This window comes from Panthera tigris, chromosome C1, assembly GCF_018350195.1.
Source record: "Panthera tigris isolate Pti1 chromosome C1, P.tigris_Pti1_mat1.1, whole genome shotgun sequence".
NCBI classification, from domain to species: Eukaryota; Metazoa; Chordata; class Mammalia; order Carnivora; family Felidae; genus Panthera; species Panthera tigris.
Window position 1 is genome coordinate 15,830,492 of NC_056667.1, and position 21,659 is coordinate 15,852,150.

At 39.7% G+C, this 21,659-nt stretch overlaps 1 protein-coding gene across 5 annotated transcripts in view; it reads right to left on the minus strand.

Moving 5' to 3' along the window:
• Positions 1–21,659, minus strand: part of USP48 (ubiquitin specific peptidase 48) — an 89,370-nt gene that overhangs the window by 39,009 nt on the left and 28,702 nt on the right. Inside the window, exons 4-11 of one of the 5 annotated variants that reach the window (XM_007083823.2) lie at positions 19,158–19,285; positions 18,361–18,485; positions 17,751–17,859; positions 15,104–15,237; positions 14,313–14,395; positions 7,267–7,446; positions 3,719–3,847; positions 2,076–2,225 (exon numbers count right to left, since the gene is read on the minus strand). In XM_007083823.2, the coding sequence (XP_007083885.2) occupies positions 2,076–2,225; positions 3,719–3,847; positions 7,267–7,446; positions 14,313–14,395; positions 15,104–15,237; positions 17,751–17,859; positions 18,361–18,485; positions 19,158–19,285 (1,038 nt within the window). Of the gene's footprint in view, positions 1–2,067; positions 2,226–3,718; positions 3,848–7,266; positions 7,447–14,312; positions 14,396–15,103; positions 15,238–17,750; positions 17,860–18,360; positions 18,486–19,157; positions 19,286–21,659 lie in introns of those variants that run through there. The other 4 variants (XM_042993893.1, XM_042993896.1, XM_042993895.1 and 1 more) reach the window with 4 other exon arrangements.

Consider the following 21,659-nt stretch of genomic DNA (forward strand, 5'->3'; position numbering starts at 1 on the left):
GGGGTTCTGATGGAATTCTGTATTATTAATTCTACTGATTTTCTAGATTCAGGGTGCTAGTTTTAGTGTGCTGGAGGACCCATGGAAGGAAGAGGGGCTGTGGTTCACATAGGTCTGTCTGTCTTTCCATTCCCAATCTCGATTACTATAAAGAGTTGGATCAGTCTCTGCCAAGAGTTCCCAGACAATCAGGGACGAGCTCAAGTCTCAAGAGTTAAGGCAGATCTGCTTCTGGAGAGTTTTTACACTACTGACGTTTCTGTCCTAGAGAAAGACTCATGGCAGATTCCCTATGATTTGTGATCTAGCAAACCAGCTCAGCACTGTCTTCCGAAGGCATGGGTAATCAAGCACCGAAAAAGGAATGCGCACTCTAATCGCCAAGGTGGAAATACTGAACGGTCTATCATCTCACCGCTTCACAAAACAGGAAAGCACTTGTGACAGTATTTACCAGAGAGAAATGTACATTTTGGTTAAAGTTATGTATAACTTTTTTTTTTTTTAATGCCTGAATTTTGAACATAAGGAAATCCCTTGGGGGGAATTACAAAAGTCTACAAAGACTGTGGCCTCAAAAATATTTGCAACACTTCACACCTAGAGATACTTTACCATTATTTGCAGATACCTTATTTAAATTTCAATAAAAAGGGCCAAAAGTGTCTGTGTTCCCAATGAGGCATATGTTTTAGGATAAATGACTCTTCTTTTATATAAATGTTCACAAACACAAGTAAGAGTTAGAAAATGCATAACAAAGACTAGGATTGGCAGCACAAAACCACATTCATCTGATTTTGGATTTTCAACACTTAACACGACATAGATATTCTACTATGTATGTTTACTGCAAATGGGAGGAAGATGTTCCTAACTGGTAAAAGTACTGATAACGGAGAGATATTCTAAGAACACAAGAGCAGTTTCTTAGAGACTGAAAACAGCCAGGAGATGCCCAAGTATGTGCTAACCAGACACATCCTGCCTTTGGACAATGCGGTTTTAAAAGAGAGGAACTTAACTGCATCTAACATAAAATGCAGTTTTGAACCATTCTCTTGTCCAGTGAATGCAGAAAACTAGGAATACAGTTCAAAAAATAGATTTCTAGGTCTCAACTCCTTTGAATAAATTTAGGTATTTGAATCATATTCACGTCCAAATCATTTTCAGTAACATCAGGGTCAGTCTCATTCTTTAGAATAATCCCAACCCTTGGGACAGAGTGAGACCAACGCATTACAAAAAAAAGTCAGAATCAAATAAAGATGTGGTTTAGAAAGAACTGTTCAGAGTCACTCTTACAGATTTAGCAATTTATATTCATCTTTTGTTTAAAAGAGTATACCAGTAATGGAAAAATAAGATATGAAAAAGACAAAACCACAAGTACAATTATACTTGAGTATTTATCTTCAAAATTTAGGATTAAATTGCCTCTCTTCTTTACGTAGGAATTGGACATGGGGAAGTCTGCCTAGGAAACGTTAAAGACACATCGTTACCAATGGTACTGAAGGCTTAAAAAGTTGGGATTTTCTAAGGCACTAGGTAAACTTGAATAAACATACACAGTAAAGGGATGAACTGGCTTGTGTGGGATAATTCTTAAAAAATTAAGGGTCAGCAGAAAGCTCTCCATTCTTAGCATAATGTTTGATATTAAATTTCAAATTAGTATAATAGTATCATTAAAAATAGTACACAGACAAGACTGCCTGTTAAGACTGTCAGGGCAGTGAGTTGCTTCCATAACCCAATCAGATTTTTAAGAACAAATTAATTATCTCACAAAATAGAAATGCCTGTAAGACTCATACATATGCAGAATGCTGACCTAAACCTTTTAATTTGTTAAGAGCTTCCCATTCTTAAAAGTACATGATAATGAAAACTATATGGAATGCTATGCATCAAATTATTGCTCGTTTACATAGTAATTTTATAGTGCTTAAGCTGGCGTTAGTGGGTTATAAGAAAGGGTAGGGGAAAGTTTGTTCATATACATTTGTGAACACGAAAGAAACAAGGCACATAATGGCAGCAGTGCTGTCCCAGAATATCTTACAGACCAGCTCCAGCAGGTAACCTTTGGTACAGCTCCTTAACCTCTTCGTGCTTTGCTTTTCCTTTATCCACACTTTGCTTACGCATCTCGGCCATTTCAATACACCACTCCTCAAACTTGGAATTATCCCGATCTACCAGCTCTTGAAGAAAGGCTATTCAAAACAGAAAGACAAAAACTAATGTTTTCCTGTTTTTAAAGACACAGAACCATGCCAATCTCGAAATTACAGCAAATATCGGTTAGGATTCTAGCGGGAACTTCCTACTGCGGTCTCCCTTTCTGTAAGAGATCTATAACCTGCAGACAAGAGTGAAAATGGAAACAGCCACTTGAATGATACTAGGTAATTCCCAATCTGGTTCTCTATGATGTCACCAGACAACTGGAGCCATCAAATGGCTCACAAATACCACTTAAAAACAGATGATGCCACAGACCACAGTCCAGTAGTAGGTAGGATGACAATTTAAGACTGCCCTCAGGCCTGTAGCAACTCTTCCCCACCCCCCACCCCTTCTTAATTAAGTAAACTCTAAGCCCATGCCCATGGTGAGGCTTCAACTCATGACCCTGAGATCAAGAGTTGCATACTCTACCAACTGAGCCAGCCGGGCACCTTGCTAAGTGGGTAAAACCCACTTGTATGCTTTACAAATTAAACCAAATGGTTCCTTAAATACATGTTTTCTTACCTATAAAATTTTTAAAATTGTTTGTGGTTTTCTTTGGGAGGGAAGGGGTCAGTGGAACAGTTCTGTTAAAAGTTCCTTTATTTTTTGGGTGCTTGGGTAGCTCAGTTAGGCCTCCGAGTCTTGATGTCGGCTCAGGTCACAATCCTGGGGTTCCTGAGACTGAGCCCCATGTCGGGCTCTGTGCTCAGAGCCTCCCTGGGATTCTCTCTCTGGCTCTCCCTGACTCGTGCAGGCTATCTCTCATTCTTGCTCTCTCAAAATAAACTTTTTTTTTAATGGTACCTTTATTTTAAAAAACTCACTACTTTGTTTATTTTTTTATTAAGATTTTATTATGGATCTGAAGCGGGCTCTGTGCTGACAGCAGAAGCCCAACCCGGGGCTCCACCCACGACCCATGAGATCATGACATGAGCCAAAGTTGGGCATTCAACCGACTGAGCCACCCAGGCACCCCAAAATTTTGTAATTTTTAAGTAATCTCTACACCCAACACGGGGCTCAAACCCACTACTCATGAGATCGAGTCACACACTCCACCAAATGAGCCAGACAGGCACCCCCAAGATTCACTACTTTAAAAGCAAATTTGTGATTATATTTACTTTCACCAACACTTACTATCTGCAATCAACCTATCTTAATAAATTAAAACAGGAAGTTTTTATTTTTGTAATTATCTTTAAATGTTTTATTTATTCTTGAGGGAGAGTGTGAGTGGGCGAGGGACAGAGAGGGGGGAACAGAAGATTTGAAGCGGGCTCTGTGATGAGCACAGCAAGCCTGATGAGGGGCTCAAACTCACAAACCACGAGATCATGACCTGAGCTGAAGTCAGACGCTCAAACGACTGAGCCACCCAGATGCCGCTAAAGCAGTAAGTTCTTGTCACTGACCTTTGAGCACAGTATTCTAACATATTTGCCTTATGTAACCCTGGAAAACTGCTTACCTGGTACCTGAACAATTGTGTTGGGTTTTTCTTGAGTTTGTAGTCTATACACCAACATGTATGCATTTCGAGAGCAGTGAGTTCCTTTGCCACACTTGGGTTTACGTGTCTGGGACTTAGAAGGTTCTGCTGAGGTCGAGAAATAAAAGATAACTAAATTAGAATGCCTCTAGTATGTTCATCCTTTTGCAGGGGAGGGGAAGGAGGAGGGCCACAGAAAACAAATTTCTATAATACACATTCAAGATACTTTAACAGGGATCTGAAACATTAAAAGGCAATACAAATTCAGCATGCTCTTTAGATGCTTGAGTATTTAAACAAGCTTACTACCCTACCCCCTTTGCCTGCCATATTCCATTTCTATAAGATGGTAAGAAAGTACTATTTTTCAGGAAGAAAAACCTAGAACCAAATAAAAGGTACTACTGCTATGAGTTTATTTTAATGTCGATCTTAAATTACAAAAGTAAGTCCAGGGGCGCCTAGGTGGCTCAATCGGTAAAGAGTCTGACTCTTGATTTTGGCTTAGGTCATGATGGTGCAGTTAGTGAGATCGAGCCCGATGTCAGGCTCTGTGCTGACAGTGCAGAGCCTGCTTGGGATTCTCTCTCCCTCTCCCTCAGAATAAATAAGTAAACTTAAAAAGATTTTAAAAATCAGGGCGCCTGGGTGGCTCAGTCAGTTGGGCATCCGACTTCAGCTCAGGTCATGATCTCAGGGTTCGGGAGTTTGAGCCCTGCACTGGGCTTGCTGCTGTCAGTGTAGAGACAGCTTTGGATCCTCTGATCACACCCTCTCTCATCCCTCCCCCAATTTGCGCACTCGAGCTCTCTCCAAAATGAATGTTCTTTGAAGGATTAAAAAAAAAAATACAGTAAATCCAGATTATGACAGAGAACACACTGATGGTTCCCAGAGCAGAGGAGGGCAGGCAGCTGGGTGAAACAGATGACGGGGATTAGGGAGTACACTGGCAGATGAATTGTTGACTCACTATATGTAAACTGGAATTAAAATCAAAATTCAACAAGTTATAAAAAAAAAAAATACGCAGATTTAATTGCCCAAAGAAATAAAATAGCATGTTCAAAATAGTGAAATGCTAATGAGCATAAAGATTAGCCACTAATCTCTACAAATTCAGTAGCATGGCATTCATTCCTAAGTGTTCTGCATGGCAAGTGGATCACATGAAAGTGATCTTCAGATTGGTGCCTAGGATCCAGGGGTAACCTTCCGGTGGTATGAGATCATGCTTACTTCTCAGGAAATCAATGACCAGATCTCCAATTCACTATATACTTTTGTAGAATCGAGCTGCCTCAAAGCTGAGGTTCCACTGATAGCTCCTGCCTCTCCTTTCTCAGTCATCCCTCTCCCACTTTACAAAGGAAAGATATAACCTCACCCAGGGATTAAAAAAAAATTCTCAGCCATGTCATTAAAAGATGTGTTTACAATAAAATTTTGCTTTTTATTTGATTCAGGAGTATTCTATAACATACTCATATGGGATTGACCAATGTGGTGATATTTATAATTTAAAAGATAAAGCTGGATCCTGAGGCAAGGGGGGGCGGGCAGGAGGGAGAAGGGGAAAGGGAGAAGGATATTGGGGGGAAAAAAGAAAAAGTTCAATCAAAAAGAACTTTAACTATTTAGAGCTTTATGGTTAAAGAAATCTGAAGTATATTCCATTAGAATAAAATTCTGCAGGGTCAGATGGAAATGATGGAAATACTAGTATGGGAGAAAGGGGGAGGGTTGAAAGTGTCCTGCTATAAACAAAGACCAATTCATATGTCTCTGAAATAGTGGGTATTGACTGTTAACTAATTTCATTTGGACGCTCTTAAAAGTGATGTTCCAGTTTCACTATGTCAGAAAGTCACATTATTTGGAGCACTTAAAATTATGATGAAAATGTCGGGTTTTAAAACATGCAAGGAACGCAAATTCGTTCAATATGCTTATAGAGAATACAGGAACAAAAAGTTTGAAGACCACCATAACAGTAAATTAAAAACGTCAGGAGCATATACAGTAAAGAGGCAGTTGGGCACTTCTAACCAGAAAGTATTATGATTTAACATGTTCAATTCTTTGTAGAAGATGGGAATATAAAACAATTCGTAAAAGTTCATAATAGAACACAGGTGAAAATGACTCGTGGAATTTAACAAACAAGGATTTTCTGTTTTTGATGAAAAGAAAACAACAGATGAAAGCTGTAACGAACATTGCGTAGTGGCATTAAAACACTGGAATGGAGGGGCGCCTGGGTGGCTCAGTCGGTTAAGCACCTGACTTCGGTTCAGGTCATGATCTCACGGTTTGTGGGGTCGGGCTCTGTGCTGACAGCTCAGAGGCTAGAGACTGCTCTGGATTCTGTACCTCCCCCTCTATCTCTCAAGAATAAACATTAGAAACAAACAAAAAAACACTGGAATGGAATCCTGATAGGTGTGGAGTCTCTTTCTCTTGAACTACTCTAAAATTTAGGGCTGCTTAGAAACAGTAGATAGGACAGCCTTACCAATGCTTTTATTCCTACAATTCTGACTAAAATGAAGACAAATCGAATAAACTTCAGTGAAGAACAGTCAAATAAAACCACGACACAATTATTCATAATTTAAAGCTACATCTCAGTTTTGTTCCCAGAAAGACTCTCACAAAAAGAAAAATTATAAGCAAAGGTTAAGACCTTGAGTGTTACTAAGATGGGATGGGAATAACATTGCTGAATATCTATAAACACCTGTTATTTAAAAGCAGAAAATACCTCTCTCAATTACAAGAATATCGTTGCCACTTAAATCTCTGCAGAAAGATCTACCCACATGCCTGGAAAGCCAACTCCAATGGCCATGCTCCTCCCTGACACCTTGGGCAAGTGGTTCTGATCCACGAAGAACTGTGGAGGAGACACACACCCATTCCCATTCCTTTTCTCTTATTTAGACTCCCAAGTCCAAGCCTCATCCAAGAATGACAAACACGGAGACAGAGTAATGAAAAGTTCAGCTGAGATGGCTTCTACTGGAAAAACTGTGCACTTCGTTAGGGAAGGGATGGGTCTTCTGGCCCAAGAAAATGGACAGGATGACAGCTCCAGAGTAAGGTGCTATTCACAAAGTACTGTGAAGGCAGACCTCATCACTACAAAATCGCAAGCAGCTTACTCCCCAGAGGCATTGCATCACACTCTGGGGATGGCATAAGATACTTAACAGGGAGGAGCAGGCACTGTTCTCAGAGCAAAGGTCCCCTGCTAGAGTTATTTCTCCAACATACATCTCCCAACACAAAGAAAAACATCATGGAAACCATCTCTGGAGGAAAATCTTTTTTTTTTTTTTTTTTTTTTTTTTTTTTAATTCAGGCATTGCTAACAAAAGATGTTCAGAGATTTTACGTGTGTTTAAGACATGCAAATACCCTTAATAACCCATACCAATCTTGGGCCATAAAAATTTATCAAAATATTTCCAGTAAAAAAAAATTTATATTTTAAAAGGGCACTCACAACTTAAAGGTTTTACCTAGATCTTCCTCAATCCCTAGTTGTAATTTCTTCCCCTCCATCTTTTCTATGTCTTCGTCATTAAACTTATACCATTCACCGGACTGTGGATCTTTCACATGGGCAATGTAGTGGCCAGAATAAGCACTCACTCCTCTGTGTATAAGGACTGCACTCAGTTCATACACATAGGACCCACCTGGAGAAAGAGAAAGGGAGAAAGTAAAAAACGTTTTGGACAACAATATTTCTTCTTATATCCTGAGCCTTAACGGTAATGATTAAAATTGTTTTCCTATCTGATAGAATTCAAAACATGGCACCTTTTTTTTTTTTTTTTTTTTTTTTTACAAAAAATTTAGTTTTACAAAGTAATATAGCAGATGCTATCTTAAGCACCTGACTGTACTGACTCTCCATTTCCCTTGCAAAATATACAGATGGAAAGCTATCGCACTCTGGGCACCCAGGTCAGGGTTACAAAGCTATTCTGTAGTACACTTTGCTATTCTGCATGAATTGGCTCACCTATATACTTACCAAGAATCAGGTGATCATATTCTTCTCACAAATTACTTATACAAACTAATGAGATGGGAGTGTGAAATTCAAAAAATTTTTTTTCAAGAAGAAAAAATGTTTTAGAAAAAATTAGAGATAAGCCATTAAGAAAAATTGCTGTTGGGGCTCCTGGGTGGCTCAGTCGGTTGAGCGTCCGACTTCGGCCCAGGTCATGATCTCGCGGTCCGTGGGTTCGAGCCCTGCATCGGGCTCTGTGCTGACAGCTCGGAGCCCAGAGCCTGTTTCAGATTCTGTGTCTCCCTCTCTCTGACCCTCCCCCGTTCATGCTCTGTCTCTGTCTCAAAAATAAATAAACATTAAAAAAAAGAAAAATTGCTGTCAAAACAGGCATAGGCCAAGATAACTGGAAACAGGAGAGAAAACATTAAAATTTAGAATGAGGTGGGGCACCTGGGTGGCTCAGTCGGTTGAGTGGCTGACTTCGGCTCAGGCCATGATCTCACAGTTCACGGGTTCAAGCCCCACGTCGGGCTCTGTGCTGACAGCCCAGAGCCTGGAGGCTACTTTAGAATCTCACTCTCTCTTTCTCTCCCCCTGCCACCACCCGCCCCCCGTCTCTCACAAATGAATAAACGTTAAAAAATTAAATTAAAAAATCTAGAATGAGGGGCATGTGGCTATCGCAGAAGAGCGTGCGACTCTCAATCGAAGTTCTGAATCTGAACCCCATGTTGAGTGCAGAGATGACTTAAATAAATAAAACTTCAAATAAATAAAAATGCAAAATGATTCTGCACTGAGGTTTCTTCAGAAGTACTTTTAAATTCCTATTTCACTTTAAAGAAAACCAATAAATAGACAAACAAAAGCATATCATGCACATGGTTTATGCAAGAGAAGGCTTTACCCATTTATCCAAATATCGGCAAATGAACATTGCCATTTTCAGATACAATATTCTAAAGCTTTTTTTAAAGAAAATCTTTTAAACCAATCATGGGGAGAAATACATATGTACTGGGAAAAAAAAATCACTTCTATCTATTTTATTAAAAATTAGAAAACAAAAAACTAATTAGCAACTCCATAATACAGACAGAACCACTACTGACACTGAGACCTGCAGTTTTTTCTAACAAATATATCATTAACATCTTTCTATATCATTAAACATCGTAAAACTCATTGTAGTGGCACCTGGGTATCTCAGTCGGGTAAGCGTTCTTGACTCTTGATTTCAGCTCAGGTCATCTCAGGGTTTCGTGAGTTCTGCATGGAGCCTGCTTAGGACTCTCCCTCTCTCCCTCGCTCTCTGCCCCTCCCCTGCTCATGCTCCTGTCTCTCTCAAAAAAAATAAACCTTAAAAAAAAATCAGATATGATAAAGAACCAAACTGAACTTCTAGAAATGAAAATTATAATAACTCAAAGTCAAAACTCTACAGAAAGGCTTAACGGTAGAGTAGGTTCACCTGAGCAGAGAAATCAGTAAAGTAGAAGGTGGGGCTAAAGAAATTCTGGGACACACAGCATAAAGCAATGGAAGAGTCAGGGAACACCTTAACAAACACCTATTGGGATTCGAGGGGAGAAGAAAGAGTGGGGATGAGACATTTTAAGACACGATGGTTGAGGAATTGTTTGATACCTTTTGCAGGGAGGATAAATACACTTAGAATCTAGCCCAACAGGTCACAGTGACACTGCAGAATGCCCAAACCAAAGAAAAACTCTTAACGATGACAAAACAGGCCCCAACCCCTCACCGGCAACACAAGCACTGCACGTGAACAGAACGGCCCACGTTAGGGAAAATAAATGTCACAAGAACAAAATACAGACAATTTTCAGACAATGATATGTGAAAACAATTTGCCATCGACAGACCCTTTCAAAAGGAATTTTATAAGCTCTATTCCATATTAAAAAAAAAAAAAAAGCCACTGCAGAGGGGAGGTCTAGAATGCAGAAGGGAATGAATGATAAACCAAAGACGGTGGTAAACAAAACACCCACAGTCCTACACACAATAAGGCAGCCTTTGAGTTTTTTAAAAAGCAGAACTAAAATACATACAGAAAACAGGAGCCCCTGGGTGGTTGAGGTGGTTAAGGGTCTGACTCTCGATTTCAGCTCAGGTCATGATCTCACATTTCATAAGTTTGAGCCCCGCACTGGGTTCCAGGCTAACAATGTGGAGTCTGCTTGGGATTCTCTCTCTCCTGCTCTCTCTGTCCTTTTCCTGTTCATGCTTGCGCGCGCTCTCTCTCTCTCTCTCTCTCTCTCAAAATAAATAAATAAATAAACAAACAAACTTTGAAAAATTACTAAAAAAAAAACCAAACAAACACAAGAAATAAGCAATTTAAGAGAGGATCGACTTCTTAATGGTTTAAGGTCCTTGTAATGTGTTTTTGGTTTTTGTTATTTTTATTTAAGTAATCCTAAGATCAACAGTTACATTCTTCCAACTGAGCCAGCCAGGCACCCCAAGGTACTTGTACTGATTACAGAGGTAAAGACACTATGTCCAGAGTTAAGTGCACATGTTATTTTCTGTGTTAACTAACGGAAGTAGAGAATAGTGATATCAGACAGCTCAGGCTGGGTCTACCTGGTGTGCTGGTCCACACTCCATATTTTAGGGCTTACCTGGACTCCCCCACCTACTGTTCTTTCTACCACACTGCCCTCTCCCATTACTTCATGGTAAAAGTGAACCAGAAAAAGCCTCTCCATCTCCCCAACCTCAGGAAACCATAAAGTAAACCCACTACCCCTGAGGAGAGCAAGAGAAAGAGAACGTGGGGTGGGAAGGGAATGTCATGGTGTTAGTCTGGCCTTTGTATCAGGTTCTTACAGCTTGGGTGAACAAGGGGACCTCAGCATTGAACTCAGGTTGTGCTGGTACCTAACTAGCAGGGATTCCAGATGCCTGGCAGAAATAAGGTCTCACTGGAGGATGTGGCGTCATGCCAGCCCTAAGGGAATCCCCACAGATTTTCCATGTGCAATAACCAGCATGCAATCAAAGATAACCGAGTACAAAAGAAACGTGACAACAACAAAAGAACCTACCGATACCCCCAAAATAAGCCTGCACAACATTCTAAGAGTCAGTCATGGACTATAAAAGTAGGCTATGTTTCAAGAAATGAGAAGCTTTAAAACATATTCAAGTAACGGGGAGCCATAAAACGTGGTACAGATTTGAACCAGAGGAAAGATCAGTACTTAAGGGTAAGTGGGGGCGGGGGGGATAAGGGTAAGTGGACCGATGCAGTTAAAAGATCCAGATTGGGGGGCGCCTGGGTGGTTCAGTCGGTTGGGCATCTGACTTCGGCTCAGGTCATGATCTTACACTCCTTGAGTTTAAACCCTGCATTGGGCTCTGCCTTGACAGCTCAGAGCCTGGAGCCTGCTTCAGATTCTGTGTCTCCCTCTCTCTCTGCCCCTCCCCCGCTTGCATTGTGTCTCTCTCTCTCTCAAAAATAAAATAAAAACATTAAAAAAAAAAATTTTTTTTTTTAAAGATCCAGATTGGGATTCCGTTTTTTCGTATAAGCTTGCAATTCCCCAAATTAAAAGGGTTGAGACGCAGACAGACACACAGCTATGACAGTGTTTTTCTCCAGCCACCTTCAACCACAGCCCAGATAAAGGAGCCAGGGAGGCAGGCAGTGCAAGATTTCATCATGGGTTGGGTTTCACCTGGCAATATCCCAGGAGGAAAAAGGTAAACTAAAGCCTAATGTCCAGGGATGCAAACTTACATCGTGAAGCACTGAAGCAAAATAAAAATAAAAATAAAAAATAGGGGTGCTTGGGGTGCTCAGTCAGTTAAGCATCTGTCTCGTGATCCGAGCACAGGTCATAAGCTCACGGTTCGTGATACTGAGCCCGGCGTCAGGCCAGAGCTCGCTTGGGATTCTCTCTCACTTCCGTGCATGCATGCTCTCTCCCCAAATAAACAAACATTTAAAAAATTAAAAATAAAAAAATAAATGAAGCACCATAAAAGCCAGATCAGTGCCTATGATTTGAGGGGAGGGAAGGGGGTGTTACTGGGAGGGGCAACAAAAAAGACTCTAGAGTACTGGGAAGCTTTATTTCTTGGCCTGGATGTTGCTCGTGCAGATGTCCACTTTGTGACAATTCTTCAAGCCAAACGTGTATTTTGGACTTTTATGAATGTGTTATATCTTATTCTAAAAAGGTAGGAAAGTCAATAGAGTGATGTGTATGGTGCACACAACAGCAGGACAAGGGAGGGTGTGCCCCTCAGGGTGGCTGAGGGAGAGAAGAGGGAGAGATCGCTTCTAATAGGAGTTCCACATAGTATTCCCTAAATTAAATCATGATACACCATACAAGTAGAAGCAGTAACTATGACTGTGTGACCGAGAGACAACAACACAAAAATTTTCATATCACATTACCATTGTCAGCCTGAATTTATACTTACCAATTCATTACTCTCAACAGCTTCAGAATTCTGGTAGTTGTGGACAGCCAGTGGAATCTGTTCTTTAATGGGCACCTTTATTACTGGATCTCAAGTCTGTCTTCATGTTTTGCTAACTGTACTAGTTTACTTAAAATGTTTACTTATTTTTGAGAAGAGAGAGTGTGGGCCAGGAGAGGCAGAGAGAGGGGGACAGAGGATCCGAAGCAGGCTCCGCACTGACAGCAGAGAGCCTGGCGTAGAGCTCAAACCCACGAACCGTGAGACCAAGACCTGAGCCGAAGTTGGTCACTCAACAGACTGAGCCCCCCCCAGGTGCCCAGCTAACTGTATTGAAATGTAACTGGTTTCTTCTGAAATTCTATGACTTTTATTCAGCCTCCAGACCCTCAAGGTGGTCTACAGGTATATTAAAATCTCTAAGAAATATGGTAAAAGTTCAGTTAGAGAGTCAAGGGCTAAAGGTTCAAGGAATGGAGACCCCTTGGTTTACAGATCTTTGCAGATCTGCGGGCCCACTATTTAAGGAAACAAGTGAATTCTCCTCTTAAAAAGACCATCTTTTAGACCTACTTTTTCAGCTTCATATGGATAGGTATGCATAGACACATATAAATAATACAGGAAAACAAATACTGGTGATATAGTTACAGAATTGCAGGTAGTTTTTATTCTTTATGCCTTCTAAATTTTCCAAATTACCAAGAATGAACCCAACCCTGTGCAATTTTAACAAAAAGTAATGTTTTCAGTATTTAGAAGGTTGTGTGTTTGTACAGCAAATAGTACAAGAGCCTGTGAAAGACAGGTCTATAGCTACAAACTACTGGATTAATTTTACTAGTCTTAGCTAACAATTCTAAAATAAGGAAATAATTTTTATTCTTCTATTTAAATACTAAGAGATTAGTCAATGCACACACTAAATTTAAATATTTCTACAGAGTTTTTGACACGTCAAGTCTATTTCATAATCATCTTGTGCTCCTTACAGTACAAATTAGACAAATACATAATATATTTAGTAACATTAGTAAGAAAAACTATCAAAATCATACAGTGGAGACAAGGAAAGTGCCAATTTTACATCTAAGTTTCTGGACTCGGAGAAACCACCAGGCTATCAGACATCTCTAATTTTAAACAACTACCTGGAACAAAGGAGGCAGGAAGCAAACCACTAACCAAAGTGGACTACAGTTAAGTTACTCATTCAGCCAAATATAAAAGTAACAAAGTCCAGGTGCAAAGTCTGCAGCTGTTTTCTTCCTGCACCAAGGTGCAAATTTCAAACCCGCAACAGTGACAGAGCATCACACATTTTAAAGTTTAAGTATTTAATACATCATTCCCCAACCTATCTAATGGTTTTTTTCAAAGGTTTTATTTTATGGCTTGTTTCTATTGTAAGTTGCCTCCAGAAGCTTTTTATGGAAAGAGAATGAGTTCATGATATTAATTTCTTTATTAAAAATGTAATGGACAGGAAGATCGATCTGAGAAGTGCAACAGTCCTTCCGGTCAGGTCAGGGCAAGAGGGACAAAAGGGCAAGAAGTCTTCCTCTATCAATAATCACCCTGTATGTAAGGTGAAGACCACCAAAACAAAAGGGTAGGAAACCGTTTGGCATACCATCATAGAACTCATCACTGATATGAATCAGAGCATACATATTGAAATTACGCCACCTAAAGTTTTTGATGAAAAGTTAAAAAAATAAAACAAACACGAATGGAGGCAGCTCAGACAGACTTCACTTTATGAGGATTAGAGATACAGTTCTGACACTAAGGGACCACTTTGTGGGTTCAGACAGTAAAACACCTTCTCATGTTTTTATTCTTTTGTACACTTAATTATGTAGATCTTGACGAACCATCTAGCCTTTGCTGTGTACTTACTCACGGAAAAATGGAAGTAACACATCTCGGCTTGCCTAAAAAGCCTTTGTTCCCAGACAGACGTTAACGTTAGCAAATAAAATTTAGTAATCAACTGCTGTTCTGTATTCATCACAAGCAGATCACAAGTTACATTCTCTGAGCATTAAAATTATCACTGCTCGGTAAAAACATTACCTTTATGTTCCACATAAGGCTCCATATCCAAAATTTCTGAGAAGCCAATGTAGGTATTCAGCTTTTTCTTATGTCCAGTTTGCCTAACCAAGAGGAAAGCTAATTATATTTATATTTAAAACAATCATAAAACAATGTATAATCTCTATTACCTAGTTTAATAAAAAACGCATTGGTAGCTAGGTAGGCTTCATTTAGCAATCTTGCTCAAAAACCTGTACGATTAGAAGTCGACATAATGCTGTCTTGTAATCGGTGTAAAATAATAGATTGAAATTATGAATTTAAAGTGGTGATTCTAAACTTATTTCCGGAAGTTTTAATTTAATCACAACAGAGCCACCGAAGCTCCTGCACAGAAGTAATGTGCATACGCAAACACTGCCTTTATTGTAATTATAAAATCAAAGATATATTCCCGTGGGGGCTGGAGCACCGTTAACTATAAATTTACTCTACTTCTTATACAGAAATACAGGAACAGCAAGACAATTCACTCCTTACCTAAATGTTTGTTTTCCTTTTCTAGTTTTTAATAATTAATAATAGAATAAAAAATAAGGACTCCCTACCTTTCTAGCTTTAACTCATATATGTCCGGCTTACCTAAGAATTTTGCGATCAAACCATGAATTATTTGCAAGTCAAAAGGACGGGCCCCACCTACAACTTTCACCCCCAAATCTAGAGTTTCAAATTGTAAGCAATGTATTACCTTCTCTGTCTATGGTAGAATCTGTCCCCATCAGGCCACAATGAACAACCAACACTGCTACTCTGCACATGCTTACCTGTCAAAGACAAAGCGCATCAGCTGTAAGTTCAGGGTGCAGGGAAGGCTGAGGAGTCTGATCTTCCTTGTTGCGTTCTGTTTACTTTGACAGTTTTCACAAAAGTATCGATTGTCTCCTTCTAATTTTTCTTCCTGCTCAGAAATAAGACATATTAGTTAAAAAAAAAAAAAAAAAAAAAAAAAAAGTAGAGGGTGGAAAGGTTTTTTTTAAAAACTGATCAAATCTCTGATGGAAAGCATAATTTCATGTTCATTAACAGTCTCCCCCCCCCCCAAGCTGTTGAAGGTCAAGCCACTACAAGTAACAAAAAAGGACACCTACAATAAAAGGTACTACTTGGCAGGAATATTATTTACTTGCATACAACAATTTAAAATTGATGTGGCTCTTTCCAAAATGTATGATTTTAAAAAAATTTTTTAATGTTCATTTATTTTTGAGAGAGAAAGAAAGAGGGAGGGAGGGAGGGGCAGAGAGAAAGGGAGACACAGAATCTGAAGCAGACTCCAGGCACAGAGCTCGATGCAGGGCTCAAACCCAAAAACTGCGAGATCATGACCTGGGCCAAACCCAAGATGCCTAACCCACTGAGCCTCCCAGGTGCCCCCAAGGAAGTAGGTTCTAAGTTAAAAAAAAATCCTATGTACTTTGATACAACAAAATTAATTTAATAAGAGTGGGAAATGGGTGGGAATTACATATGGGCATCAGAACACACACACACACACACACACACACACACACACACACACACACACACACACTTAAAATTACTGAACCACACTGATGACATTAAGCGAAAAGAATAATGCAGGAAATTCAGTGTTATAGCTAATGTTGGTTTCTTTTTAAATTGTTCCCGCATGTCCTCGTAACTCACTGTCCAGTGCCCCTCCTCAGCATCCTTGGCCAGCTGCACCTACCTCCCTGATTCCCTATGTCTGAATGTCCTCATCTCTCTCAACCCCTTGTTAGTTTTATCCAGCCCCCAATGCCCTCCCCTGAACATACCCCAAAGCAAACTCCCAATTCCTCTCCCAAGCCTAGTCCTCCCACAGCCCTTGTCACAGCGGTTCTGGCAGCTCCATGCTTCCTGGCGCTCAGGCCAAAACCTCAGTCATCGTGGACTCCTCTCTTCTCCAGTCTGCAACTGTGGTAGCTCTACTTTGAAAACACACTGAAAATCCAAACACTACTTCTCACCTCTTCACCTAACCCTCGGTCAAAGCCACCGTCAACTCTTTCTGTCTCCCCGGCCCCACCTTCAGCCAGTTCTCAAGACGGCACCCAGAGCTAAGGATTCAAACACATCAGGACTCTCCTATGACTAGCACCCCCTGGTGGCATCTCACTGCACTCACAGTGACAGTCCAAGCCTCTGGCAAAGGCGTATCCTAGGCGATGCTTAGTTATCTCCGCAACTTCCAACTTTCTCCCCTTGCTCATCCACTTCAGGCACACTGACCTGCTGTTCCTCAAACCACCAGGCGCATTCTACACCTCCTTCTTTCCTACGTGGCTCCTTCCTTCACGTTCCATCATTTTATTTAGAACTGCAACCAACCTACCCTCCTTGCTACCACATTCTCCATCCCTCTTCCCTGATTTATTCTTCACCACAATACCTATTATAGTTGACACACTATATATTATACTTATCCTTATTTTAATTGTCCTTCTCTGGTCCCAAAACCACTACATTATAAGGCAAAACTCTGTTGTCTCTTTTGCTCACTATGGTTATCCCCAACTGCTGAAAACAGTGTGTGAAAGCAGTAATTGCTCGATCAATATTTAGCTGAATGAATTCAATAAATGAGTGTTCGAAGCAGGCTAACGGTTGTGCTAAAAAGGAGGAAAGGCACAAAAATGTTTTAAGATGTGAAGCTATATGATCAGCTCATCTACTATGTTAAGCGCTTGTTCCTTGGTAACAAAGGATTCCTCTTAGCAGCTTTTCAACTCTGAACAAAAGAGACCCACTTCCATTTTCCCACATAAATCAAAACATACAGAAAGGAGAGATACGCAGTGGAGGGATTTAAGAATGACCACAGTGATTTTAAAAAGAAAACTGTATTCCACACATTGTAGTTCTCATTAAATGAAAGGACAAACTAACCTGGTAGTAACAGAGCTTACATTCCCTTAAAACACTCTACCACTCTGAAACATACAAGTTTTTACACATAACTTTACACGTAAAATAACCTGAAAATATCCAAAAATTATTTTAATACACAATCTGCTTTGACACCTTAAAATTTACAAAGTTTCAGGGCAACTGAGTGGCTCGGTTGGTTAAGCATCCGACTTCGGCTCAGGTCACGATCTTGCGGTTTGTGGGTTCAAGCCCTGCCTCGTGTTCCATCTGTACGGAGTGCCTGCTTACGATTCTCTCTCTCCCTCTCCAACACCCCCCACCCCGCCCCCTGCCCTGTGCCTCTCCCCCGCTCAGGCTCTCATATCTCTGGGGATAGATAAACTTAAAAAAATTGAAACAAAAATTCATAAAGTTTCTTATAGATTATGACATAAACAGACACTTCATATGTGGAAAAGTCTGAAGTAATGAATTTAGCCATTAAATTTTTACAAATTCAGAATAATATTTAACTGTTAATGAGCAGAAACAACTATATACCTTCAAAAATTCCGAGATACAATCTGTTAACTGTTTATGGCCTTGGATATTTAACTCCAGTTCATAAAACTTTGATAAAAGCTTAGACTCTCTGCCACACTGGTTGCAACTATAATAAAACAGAGTGAAAGTTAAGATCAGAGTTGGAAAACAATAAAGTTCCATTGTATTACATTCTAGAACCATGGAGAGAAGCATTTACCGCCTTATTTCCTCGGTTCTCTTTCACAGAAATTATTTACACTGTATGTTAAAAATAAAAACAGAAAGTGATTGGTGAAGCATGGATTTTACGCTTAGGAAAAATTTTCAGAGGCATTTTGCATTTACTCTTAAGAGTGGCTCCAATCTTACTCTTTCAACTCACACCCCAGCCACAAAGTCCATGGCAAGAGCTTGACCACACGTAGGTCTCAACACCTGAATGAGTCCAACTGAATTTACCAAGTGAGTTGCTTTCATGTTCCCCCTGGAAATGTATTACTAGAAATATTTCAGGTCCCGCGATAACCCACGAAGGCTATAACTTGGAACTGAACTGAAAATCGCATCACATACGAGCAACTGTCTTAGAATAAAATGTACCCTGGGAAAGATGAAACACACTTACACAGTTACATAAGCATATTCTCCACAGAATTGCTGCTGGACAATGTTCCGCACATCTGGATTCTTTTGTTTAGACAAAGTATCTTCCAAAAGAGACATAAATAGCTTTGAAAATTCTTGGGCATCCTACAACACAAGTTGGGGTTAATTTAAAAAATAAAAACAAAGAAAAAAGAAAAAGAAACAGAAAATGAAAACGAAAGAAAAATCATTATCTTGATTTTCAATTTCTGATACAAACAGCAACAAGTGAAATGTTCCAGAAACTACCTCTATTTTTGAAGTTAGCATGTTCAACTAAGGACTAGAGCTATGTTGAATCAATTTGTACCCATGCATGAATTTTCAGAAATGAGATCAAGGAAAATGTGTAATATGCAGGACAGCTAATAAATGCTGGAATTCCAAATAGGAAAAAAAAAAAAAAAACAACAAAACACTTAATTTCTAAAAAGGATTTCAATTCATTTCCCCCTACAAACATTCTAAAGAACACCTGGGTACCTTTTCATATTAAAAAAAATTTTAAGGTTCTTTATTATTTTCTGGGAGTGGGATTGGGGAACTTGTTAGGAAGCAGTCTTTTTCTTCCCAGCTTCCATCTTACTCAATGGTTGAGAATTTTGGATTAATATATATTTATTATAAAAGAAAATTTATTTTTGCCATTCTTCTAAAAAAACCAACATAAATAAAAAATAAGATATCATATTGTTTCACTTAATAAAAAAAACATTTAAAAAATAAAAAGATATCATATTGTTTCACTTAATAAAAAAACATTTAAAAAACATTTACCTGCTGTTGTCCTGTGTCCAAGCCCAAGGCTTTAACAAATCCCGATGGATCGATGTATCGCCTGTTACTGTTTTGCAACAAGGCAAACAGGTACTGGAGATGCTCACAAATTGTCTGAGGTTCATAATCTATTAAAAACACACGTTTGTCTTTTAAAAACTACTCCTTTCCTGTTTTAAAATATGTACTTCTTCACATGAGAATGTGATTAAACGCCCTTATATCCGAAGTATATTAGTGTTTTATTACAGTTTTACAACTTTAACAGAAACAATTGTTCTGGAAGGAATGAGGTAGCCACAGCTATCCATATACAGCCCCCAAAGGCAAGGACTGTATGTGCATTATGACAACAGCATTCATGACTACAGTTTTCCAAACTGTCAAATCACACTGAAACGTTCACTCCAGTAATAAAAACCATGGACTATATTCACCATTCGCATAAGATGGCCAAACACTTTACTGTAATCTCATTAATGTTTACTTGCCATAGGTGAAGCAAGTGACAAGATTCAAACTTGAATGAATGACGTAGTATTTAAAAATCTTACAATTTTGGAGTTGCTAGGTTTTGTCAAAGATGTTTTTTTCATTTTGTTTGAAAGAAAGAGGGGGGTGGGGAGGAGCAGAGAGAGACACACACACAGAATCCAAAGCAGGGTCGAGGCTCCAGGCTCTGAGCTGTTGGTACAGGGCCAGACATGGGGCTTGAACCCACAGAACTGTGAGATCACGAACTGAGAAGTCGGATGCTGAGTAGAAGTCGGACTGACACTCAAGCACCCCTAGAGTTGCTAGTTTTAATGAATCTGGGGAAGGTATGTAAATAGAAAACAAGAGCCCCGAAAGATGTGAGTATGATCTTGGGTGCCAGTTGCCACCCTCTTTGCCTCCTCTGTGATAACACAGATGAGCCTGGCAAACAACTCTCCTTTACCAGCCTGCACAAGGTCTTGTCAGCAGAAGGTACTGGAGGGTTCAGTTGCCCCCGACCCACCTGTGGCTCGGTTGGTTAAGCATCCGACCAGGCTCCTGCAGCCAAACCAGCACCAAATGGCTTCCAACAGCTTCCCCCAGTGTCTCCTCTGGTGTGTCACAGGGGGCTGCCTCTAGTGAGGGACTTCCTCTTGAACAACCCCTTGGGCACCCTCTCAGGTGACTTAGCAGGGGTTTCTGAGGCCCAGGACCTCCCTGTGGTCAGTTTCAAGCAGGGGTTCATACTGAAGCAGCAGCTCAGCACCTTCTCAGGCACCTAGTGAGCGCGCGCAGGGAGTTGTCCAGAGGTCCAGATTTCGGGCCTGAGCAGTGGGGGGTGACACCCTCCCTAGGTGTTCTCTTTTGCCCTGGGAGTAGTGGCTGCTCTGTGTATCTGCTATTCTTATATTTTTTAAGTCCTCTTTAATTCTTACCAACCAATTCCCCCATTACTCTAATTTCCTGTTACTAATTCCCTATTCTTGGGGTGCATTTCATAACATATAGAATTGTCAAATAACTACACTGCACACCTGAAACTAAAATGTCAACTATTAAAAAATCCCTTCCAAAAAACCCTTCCAGTAAAATATGCTTTGAAAATTAAAAAAATTAAGTCTATCTTGTATAATAATAATAATTCGGGGTGCCTGGCTGGCTCAGTCAGTAGACTGTGCAACTCTTGATCTTGGGGTTCAAGCCCCACATTGGGTGCAGAGATTACATAAAATAAATATCATAAAAATTATATATATAACAATAATTCCTTATTCTTTCCCTATTCAAATTATTGTGTACTTTCTTTTATTTTGGACCCTGAATAATTTATCTCTTTACTACCACTTGTGACTCTCAGGAAGTCAATGTTTCATTTGTAAAACAAAGATAAAAATCTCACTTCCTGGGGTGCCTGGGGTGCAAATGCTTTGAAGGCTGTTAAAAGCGATTCAAGTTAAGTGTGTGTATACTCCAACTCTCCTATTTTATAGGTTAGGTACGCCATCTGTATAACTCCATAAATAACTCATACTCTGCTGGCTTTCTTATCTGTAAAATGAGGGAATGGCTGAGTTGGTAGCAGAACCCAGATCCCATCATTTCCAAAGTAAAGCCTTTGCACTCCACTGCACTGTATCAGCTAGGACAGTACCACAAATGTACAGTCTTATCAGAAAACAAGGTCAGGGAAGACTTTGGTGAAATAAAAATTCCTGTGCTTAGAAATTTAAAAAAAAAAATTTTTTTTTTTGAAGATACACATTGAAGCCACATTAAAGGCCATGACACATCATTTTATAAAACAGAAATTTAGTTTTCATTTGTTATTTAACTGACCTCTCACTGGTAAATTTATATTTCAGCAAACTAATACTATCAAAAAGGATCCATTTAACATTACTCATCCTTTGCATACATTCCTATTTTTTTTTAATTTATTTATTTTGAGAGAGAAGAAAGAGCACACACACACAACACGGGGCGGGGGGGGGGGGGGGGCAGCAGAAAATAGGGAGAGAGAGAGAA